At 60.7% G+C, this 9,105-nt stretch overlaps 1 protein-coding gene across 1 annotated transcript; it reads left to right on the plus strand.

Annotated features, from left to right (window-relative positions):
• Positions 1-960: 960 nt before the first annotated feature.
• On the plus strand, positions 961-8,635 carry ZNF853 (zinc finger protein 853). Its single transcript, XM_045075137.1, has 4 exons — positions 961-1,500; positions 2,278-2,395; positions 5,035-5,190; positions 5,497-8,635. The coding sequence occupies exons 1-4, from the start codon at positions 1,489-1,491 to the stop codon at positions 7,275-7,277; spliced, it is 2,067 nt and encodes a 688-aa protein (XP_044931072.1). The 5' UTR covers positions 961-1,488; the 3' UTR covers positions 7,278-8,635.
• The last annotated feature ends 470 nt before the right edge of the window (positions 8,636-9,105 follow it).

Consider the following 9,105-nt stretch of genomic DNA (forward strand, 5'->3'; position numbering starts at 1 on the left):
GCATCTAGAGCACCCAGTCTGGGGGTGAGGAAGGGCTGGATGAGAAGTCCTCAACTCTACAGCCTGTGGGGACAGGAAGCATCCAAAAATGGAACAAGGGGGTGGCCCTGCGAGCATGGAGACCCTAAGGAGGGAGGAGGACATGACCACACCGCCTCCCATGAGGCATTCCCATACTCTAGCCCAGGACCACCTCTCCAAGGCCAGATCTTGGGCTTTTTCAAGAGAATTGGAGTATCTCAATTTTAATGCGAACTCTCCAGATTCGGATAGTGCAGCAAAGTGATGGGATATCAAGATGGTCAGCTAAGGCCTCCCTGAGGAGAAGACCCCTGACTCAGGGGTCAGGGGCAGCTTGGCCTGTCCCGGGAGGCCTCAGCACAGCAGTACTGGGCTGGGGACCTGGGGTGGGCTGAGGTTGGGGTGGTGGAGGGAGGCCTGACCCGTGGGGCTTGTGCACAGAGACAGTGAGCCTGGCTTACCCTTCAGTTAAAGAGGGTGGCTTCCACCGCCCCATCTGGTCCTTTGGGGTCCCAGCCCAATGTCCAAGCACGCACAAACTCTGCCCCGGCCCCCGCCTCCGCCCACCAACCCAGTCTTCACCATCCCAGGCTCCAGGAGGAGGGGTTCAAGGGGCCGAGGGGGCGGCCTCTTTTGGGTCCAATGGTGGGGGAACGGATTGGGGCCCCCCATTAGGTGAGTGTCCTCTAATAGAGTACTAATGAACCCCAACCTGGCCCCGGGCCAGGGGCGCCCCGAGGCTGCACCCGGCCCCCCGGGGGGTGGGGGTGGCAGGGCCGGGCCGGGAGCCCTGTGGGTGAGCGGCCGGCCCGGGAAGGGTTAAGCCCACCGAGCTCGCGGCGGCCTAGAGCGGCGGCGGCGGCGGCGGCGGCGGCGCGGGGGCCGGGGCGCGGGGCGCGCGGGTGGCGGGCGGGGGACAGGATGCGGATGCCGGGGGGACTTCCTGTGCCGGCCCCGCCGCCCCCGCCCCCGGCCCGGCCCGCTGCCCGCTGCCCGCCGCCCGCCAGACGCAAGCTCGGGCGGGCGGGCGAGCCAAGGGGACCCCGGCGCGGGCCGCCCCCCGCCCGCTGGCTCCGGGCACCTGTGGCCGCCGGCGGACCGCGGCCGGACCCGGGCTGACCCCCTGCTGGGCCGAGACCGGTGTCGCCCGGCACCCCCGCAGCCCTCGCTCGGGACCCGCGCCCGGCCGGCCCCCGGCCCGCTCCCCGCCCCCCCCCCCCGGAGCCGACACCAACTTGAGGTCGCCAACTCCGCTCGGCCCCTTTTTGGGCCCAGGGCGACCTCCACCGCCCTGACCGCGACAGGCCCGCCGCAGTGCCCAGAAAGGCCCCCGGTGGCCCAGCGCCTCCCCGGCTGTTTCTGGATGGAGGCGCCTCGGGAGGGAGCTGGCTGACGCTCCGGCCCGCGCTCTCCAGCCGCTGCTGACCACACCTCCCCTGGAGCGGAGGCCGCTGCGAGGAGCCGGAGATGCTGCCCCAGGTGGGCCCGGCGGAGGGTGGGGGGGCGGCGGTGGGGAGGTCGGGGAGGGCGGGGGGACTGCTCTCTGGAGGGCTTCGGGACTGGATTCTGGAAAGGGGAGCTGAAGTTAGGAGGGGAGGCAGGACTGGATGTGGCGACATCTCCGCAGGGGCCAGGGTGGAGGCAGGAGAGGGCTGAGGAACCTTCCAGACTTCAGGAGCCGGTGGGCCAAGGCTGCTTCCAAGGGCTGTCATCCTCTGAAACCTGCCTTCCCAGGGAACTGCGGTGGCACCTGGAACCTGTGGCCCGCTGGTGGCCTTGGAAGGCTGGGGTGAACCCCAACAGTGGTTTGGGAGGCAAGAAACCAGGGAAGGGAACACACTTGTCGGTGCTTTGAAGGGGGCGGTGGAACGGGAGATGTTTCTCTTTTTCTGCAAACTTCCTCAGATGTCCCTGGTGGGACTCTGGCTCCCCAGCGAAGGCTGGTTCCCACAGTCGGATCTCAGCGAGGAGCAGGTGCACCAGCAGCCCCTCAGCCTGGGGCTGAGCGTGGGCCCTGCAAAGTCGGGAGAGGAAGGAACTGCCTCTGGCCCCGGGGAAATGAATGGGCCCTGGGAGCTGAGCCTCCAGGCCGCCCTGCTCCTCCCTTCCTCAGCTGTGGATTGCACCGTTCTCCTTTCCAGGCTGGGTGGAGATGCCGGCTCTGGGGTTCAAGTAGGAGATGGAGGGCTCTCTGGCAGTCGGTGTCCCTGGGGTGGGGACTCACCTGAACAGCTTCCTTCCTTCCTCTCAGCACAGCTGGCTCCCCGGGATCTTGGTCTGAACGCTAGGATGGAGCTGGGGGCAGCGACCGAGACCTTCGTGCTGGAGCTTCGGTGTCTTGAAGATGGGGGCCCGGGGCCTGGCACCCTCTCAGGTAAGGGGCTGGAGAGGGGTGTGGCTCTGACCTAAGCCGGGAGATAACCCTCAGGACTCCTTGAGGATCTTTTGCCAGAGCCCCAGGGGCTGCAGGGTCGGGGGCAGCCAGCTGTCTGCAAGGGCGCTCAGCTGGTTTCCAGGTGGAGAGGGCTGGCCGCAGCCGCTCACGCCCCGCCCACTGCCTGGAACAACACTGGCAGGTTCGCCTTAGGATTTTCAGAGGCGCCTCTGTCAGGCTGTGGTTTTGCTGGTGACAGGCTCTTGACAGTGCAGACATTTCACAGTCCATGCCCGGGACCCCGGATGTGTGCTGGCTGGCTGGGAGCTGCTGCTGTGTCCCCAGTGGTCAGGTAGTCTCCACTGTCCTCCCACATGTCCTGGGCTCCGGACTCATGTTCTCAGATTGAATTCAGGGGTTCTCTCCCACTGCCCCCCCTACCCCAGGCATTGCCCGCCCCCCCGGCTTCTCTTTTTCCTGGGGCCTTCTCTGACCTTGTCCGCTTTTCCTGACCTTTGCTTCCATCTATCTTTCTCCCTTTTTGCCCAGAGGCAAATGTGGCCCTGTAGAACCTTCCAAGATGCCTTCTCCCCCTGGGGGCCACTCTGGTCCAATTTCCCTCTCTGTCCTTTGAGGGCACTGAGTGAGGTCCAGGCCAGGGTTGAACAGCATGGAAAGAACCAAAGCAATTAGAGGGCTTGGGTGGGGATGTGTGGATGAAATGAGGGGTCTTCCAGCTCAAATATTTAACCGACAACAGTCTTGCAAGGGTATGGTAGGCACCTCAGATGATAATAATATGTTTACTAAAACATCATTGTTACAAATGCTGATGTGACTGCAGGAAGCCAGGACCGGCCACACGGCCAAGCGCTAGGCTAAAATATGAGGACTGACACAAAGGCACAACGTGTCCCTGCTGCTCCCAGAGGTGGCAGACCTGCTGGGGAGTGGGGTGGGGGTGGATGGACAGGTTTGCGTGGCTCTGTCACCACATGCCTACTCCTGGCTGGTGTGCGTATGTGAAAACTACTTGTCTTGTTAGCATATGAAAACATTATGAGGAATAGTTTCCTAAAAGGAAATTACTTACATGGAGATTATCCCTTGGTTTTATTCTGTCAATATACTCCTGGAAGAGTGGCCAGAAAGCAAAATGTTAAAAATTGCACCCCTGCTTTCCGTTACAAAAATGAAAACATGAGGCGGTAGGAAGAACGATTGTTGAAGGCACACTGGGGAATGGAGCAGGCCTCTTTAGATTTTCTGGTAACACAGTATGAATGCTCAAAACGGGAAACGACATGTGGCTATTGGGCAGTGACATGTGACAACAGAGTGACACGTAGGTGGCAGGAGTTACTGTTCACCTGTACAGTGCTGGGCCACACCTGTCCCCCCTTGAGTCCTCACTGTGTCCCTGAGAAGGGTCGCTGTCCTTTTGCAGGCAGGGACACTTGGGTTCCCAGAGGCTATGTGACTGGCCAGTCACTGTGCGGACGCAGGACTATGGGATTAGTCCTTTTCATTCCAGACTAATAGTCTCAAACGTGTCCCATCTCTAGGCTCCTTCAAACAGGGATAGCTGTGTCCTTGGCATTTCTGAACTGTTCGTCAGTTTGTGAACGAATTTCCTAACCCACAGGCAGAGGGATTTGTCAGGCACATGCCAGGTTCTAGAGGCTAGGTCCTTCCTGCCTCACGCACGGAGCTGGAAGCGGGGGTATCCTGAGGCTGTTACCGACGGGTGGGGGGGTGGCTCTGGGGCTGTAGGAGGCTGAGAGCCACTAACTGGTAGAGTTAGGGCCTTACCTGAGGACTTCCCACTGGAAACCTAGTGCTCTCTCTGACACTTCAGGGACTTTTAGAAAACATCTGTGGTAATACTTCCAAGTATCTTTAGAGAGATTCTTTATTACTGGAGCGCCTGGGTAGTTCAGTTGTTAAGCAGCTACCTTCGGCTCAGGTCATGATCCCAGGGTCCTGGGATCGAATCCCGCACCAGGCTCTCTGCTTAGTGGGGAGCCTGCTTCTCCTTCTGCCTGCTGCTCCCCTGGTCGTGCTTGCCATCTCTCTCTCTCTCTCTCTCTCTCTGTCAAATAAATAAATAAAGTCTTTTTTAAAAAGAGAGAGATTCTATATTATTTACAGAGAAGGCAAGTTCGCTTATTTAAGGCATGACCCTAAGTGAGGTCAGAGTTCAGCATGGGCTTGTGGCTTAGCTGTCAGGGTGACTTGTTTGCTGATTCCCACTGGATGGTAATTAAGCCCAAGAGACTTCTCAGGGAATGGTATTGGGGAGCCCCAGACGCCCAAGCTCTTGTCACTGTCAAGATCTAAGCATGGAGGCTGTATGGAGGAAGGCCCAGAAGAGAGGTCTCAGAGCCAGGGTCCAGAGTGACGCGACCCGCAGATATTCGGGCACATTTCTAAGCCAGTCCCACGCCTCTGGGCATTTCAGTTTCTGCCCCAGTACGATGGCCAATTGACCTGGTCTCTTTGGGCCCCTGCTGAGAGCTCAACAGTGTGTCCTAGAGTGGCAGTGCGTGGGGCAGGGTTAGCGGGGAGGCCGTGGGGGTCTGACCCTGAGAGCTGCCTGTGGATCCTTCTCTCCTGGCTTCCTGCCGTTTCCACTGCAGGTGGCAGCGGTGGGGTTGAGAGTCAAGAGGAGGAAGAGGCTCGGGAGAAGAAAGGCAGCCCCCCACGGCCAACAGGCTCAGCCCCGATGGAGGCCGGGGGACTCGCCGAGGAAGCACAGCCCGGACAGCAGGACCTGCAGCGACAACAGCCAGAGCAGCTGCAAGAGCAGCTACCGCAAAGCCCGCCGCCAGGACTGCAGCTGGAATTGCAACAGCAGCAGCAGCAGCAGCAGCAAGCTGGGCAAGGCCGGCTGCCCCAACAAAACAAGGCCCTGCCCGGAACACCCCAACCTGTGCCCCCTGGGCAGCTGAGACCACAGCTGGGGCTGATGCAACAGCAGGAACGAGCACAGGAGCAGCAAGAGCAGGAGCAACAACAGAACCAGTTACAGCAGCAGGAACAGTTACAGCAGCAGCAGCAGCAGCACCTGCAGCAGGAACAATTACAGCAGCAGCAGCAGGAACAGTTACAGCAGCAGCAGCACCCACAGCAGGAACAATTACAGCAGCAGCAGCAGCAGCACCTGCAGCAGGAACAGTTACAGCAGCAGCAGCACCCACAGCAGGAACAATTACAGCAGCAGCAGCAGCAGCAGCACCTGCAGCAGGAACAGTTACAGCAGCAGCAGCAGCACCTGCAGCAGGAACAGTTACAGCAGCAGCAACCCCAGCACCTGCAGCAGGAACAATTACAGCAGCAGCAGCAGCAGCAGCAGCACCTGCAGCAGGAACAATTACAGCAGCAGCAGCACCTGCAGCAGGAACAATTACAGCAGCAGCAGCAGCACCTGCAGCAGGAACAATTACAGCAGCAGCAGCAGCACCTGCAGCAGGAACAATTACAGCAGCAGCAGCAGCACCTGCAGCAGGAACAATTACAGCAGCAGCCGCAATACCAGTTGCAGCAGCTGCAGCAACAACAGGAACAGCAGAAGCAGGAGGAACAGTTACAGCAGCAGCAGGAGCAGTTACAGATGCAGCACCTGCAGCAGCAGCAGCAACAGTTTCAGCAGCAGCACTTCCAGCAGCAACAGTTACAGCACCTGCAGCAGCAGCAGCAGGAACTATTACAGCGACAGCAGCAGGAGCAGTTACAGATGCAGCATCTGCAGCAGCAGCAACAGTTAGAGCAGCAGCAGCTGCTGCAACAGCAAGAGCAGTTGCAAGAGCAGCCGCCGCCCCGTCCCCTGGAGCCAGAGGAGGAGGAAGAGGTGGAGCTGGAGCTCATGCCGGTGGACCTGGGGACAGAGCAGGAACTGGAGCGGCAGCGGCAGGAGCTAGAGCGGCAGCAGGAGCTGGAGAGACAACAGGAACAGCGGCAGCTGCAGCTCAAACTGCAGGAGCAGCTACAGCAGCTGGAGCAGCAGCTGGAGCAGCAGCAGCAGCAGCAGCTGGAGCAGCAGCAGCTGGAGGGGCAGCAGGAGGTGCAGCTGGAGCTGACCCCGGTGGAGCTGGGAGCCCCGCCGCAGGAGGTGCAGCTGGAGCTGACCCCCGTGCAGCCGGAGCTGCAGCTGGAGCTGGTGCCCGCGGCAGGGGGAGGCGGGCCCGCCGCCCCGGGGGCTCCAGCCGCGGTGGTGGTGGCCCCACCGGGCTACGTGGTGCTGCAGGAGCTCATGGTGCTGCCGGCCGTGGCGGCGCCCGCCGTGGTGGCCATCCCAGGCCCCGCGGGCAGTGCGGCGCTGACTCCGGCCCGGCAGCGGCGGCGGCGGCGTGCGCGGGACCGGCCGACCATCTGCGGGGAGTGCGGCAAGGGCTTCAGCCGCAGCACGGACCTGGTGCGCCACCAGGCCACGCACACGGGCGAGCGGCCGCACCGCTGCGGCGAGTGCGGCAAGGGCTTCTCGCAGCACTCCAACCTGGTGACGCACCAGCGCATCCACACGGGCGAGAAGCCCTATGCGTGCTCCTACTGTGCCAAGCGCTTCAGCGAGAGCTCGGCGCTCGTGCAGCACCAGCGCACGCACACGGGCGAGCGGCCCTACGCCTGCGGTGACTGCGGCAAGCGCTTCAGCGTCTCGTCCAACCTCCTGCGCCACCGGCGCACACACTCGGGCGAGCGGCCCTACGTGTGCGAGGACTGCGGCGAGCGCTTCCGCCACAAGGTGCAGATCCGGCGCCACGAGCGCCAGCTGCACGGCGCCGGCCGCTCGCGAGGCCTGGGCCTGCTCCGCAGCACGCGCGCCACCACGGGCGGGCCCCCGCGCTCCGAGCAGGCGGCGGGGGCCGCTGACAAGGCGCCGTGACGGTGGCCGGTGGGGACGGGAGGCCGGGGGCGTGGGCTTGGGCCTGAAAGGTCGTGGCCTCCTCCCGCCTGCCCTGATCGGTGGCCACGGCTGGGCTCCCGGCTGGGCTCCCGGCTGTCTTCCTGCTCAGCGGAGGGGAGGCCACGTGCACACACACGGCCCCTCGGAAACACTCCACGCGGGGGAGCGCTGCTGGGGCCGAGTGGCACGGATGTTGCACATTGGGATGAACGGCATGCTGCACAAATTTGTGACTGGGTACTGATCCTCAATCCTCGAAGAATCGGCCAGAGCCCTTCCCCCGGAAAACCGGACTTCGTGGAGGGGAGAGCCACGGGAGAAAACTGCCAGTGACACGTGTGACCGCTGGCGACCTTAGACATGCCTCGGACACTAACCAGGGAATGAAATGTATGTGGTAAAATGCACACGGATAGGATTTGATCCTGGTGAAAATTTCTTCAAGGAAAAAAAAAAATGGGGAGATAAGGAAATTTAACTGCACTTTGTAGAAAACCGATCAAGGCATTAAATTGTCCTCAAAGGCATTTGCCTTGAAAGTACTTTCTAGAATGAGAATGCATCAGGGTGGATATCATCCTGATTGAAATGTTGGTGTTCATAAGCACAGGGTCAGTGTCCACTGGGTCAATGCACAAATGCCAGGAAGCCCTTCCCCAGTGGAAGCTAACCCTTCCCTCCTGGGAAACCCAGGGTTTTAGCGAGTGTGGGAGGCAGGCTCTCACCCTCTTTGCTGCCAAGGTCCCATGCCCACGGTGGTGTGTCCAGTGTCTTCTTGAGCAGGAGCCTGCTGTTGAAACAGAGGGCATTCCGAGAATGCTCTCCAAGGTCCAGCTTGGGGAAGGAGCTCTAAGATCCCTCCCCACCACCGCCACCTCCCTGCAACCCTCCAGCTCTCGGCTTCTCTGTTGCTTATCTGGGGACTAAGCCTAGTGGGTTGGGGCCTTGAGACCCAGGAGCGGGGTTCTCCTGGGCCAGGCTATGCAGGGCGCTGGCCTGAGCAGATCCTGCCTGGTCATTGGCGGGGTCAGAGGGGGAAATTGGGGGGACAAAGGTTGGAGGCAACAGAAATGCTCTTTACAAAGTTTACAAAATTGTCCGGGGGTCTTATGAGCATCGGCAAGGTTAATGCCTCTGGGAAGGCAGGACGGTGGAGGAGGCTGCCCGCCCCTTCTGCCCCCAAGTGCTTCCTGCTCTTGACTTCCCATGTGTGGCTGCTTCCATCCTGCCTCTCTCATCGCTCCCTGCTTCTCCTTTACTAACACAGCCTGCTACATTTTACAAATGTGTTGGTTAAGTGAGAAACAAAAATTGAAAAATAAATTTAAATAAGGAAATGCGTTGTCTTGTCTCTGTGTTTTCAAGACCGGGTTTTGTGTCCTGCCACTGGTTTCATTTCTACAGAAGAGTTTCCCGGTTGCCCTAGAGTAAAGGGACTTCCTATTCAGTCCCACGCTCAGTGCTCCTCACCCCAGCCTCCCCTGGCCCTTTCCTTGACCAGCCTTCTGTAATCTGCAGCCGAGGAACCCAGGACAGGGGCCCATGTCCAGGTGGGTAGGCCAAGCCTGTCGGTAGGTGAAGGCCCTGTGTTGGGGGGGGGGTTGTCCCAGGTGCAAAGCAGGCAGCCCCCCAGTGGTGACAGGCATTGCTGAAGAGCTCACAGCCCAGTAGCAGAGACACACACACACGTAAATGGTCATACAGTGGGACGGGGGATGGGGAGGGGGGACAGAGCACCTGAGTCTGACATGGGGGAGCCAAGGGGCCTCAAAGGAGAAGTCCTAGCTGGACCATAAGGTGTATGCAA

The sequence above is a fragment of the Mustela putorius genome, unplaced genomic scaffold (assembly GCF_011764305.1).
Source record: "Mustela putorius furo isolate JIRA1106 unplaced genomic scaffold, ASM1176430v1.1 tig00000139_pilon_pilon_pilon, whole genome shotgun sequence".
In the NCBI taxonomy this organism is placed as follows: Eukaryota; Metazoa; Chordata; class Mammalia; order Carnivora; family Mustelidae; genus Mustela; species Mustela putorius.

Excerpts from the sequence above, each read along its gene's own strand:
- ZNF853 (XM_045075137.1), top strand. Across the intron at positions 2,396-5,034 it reads GGGGCCTGGCACCCTCTCAG|GTGGCAGCGGTGGGGTTGAG; the intron begins GTAAGGGGCTGG and ends TTTCCACTGCAG. Across the intron at positions 5,191-5,496 it reads GCAGCGACAACAGCCAGAGC|AACAGTTACAGCAGCAGCAG; the intron begins AGCTGCAAGAGC and ends AGCAGCAGCAGG.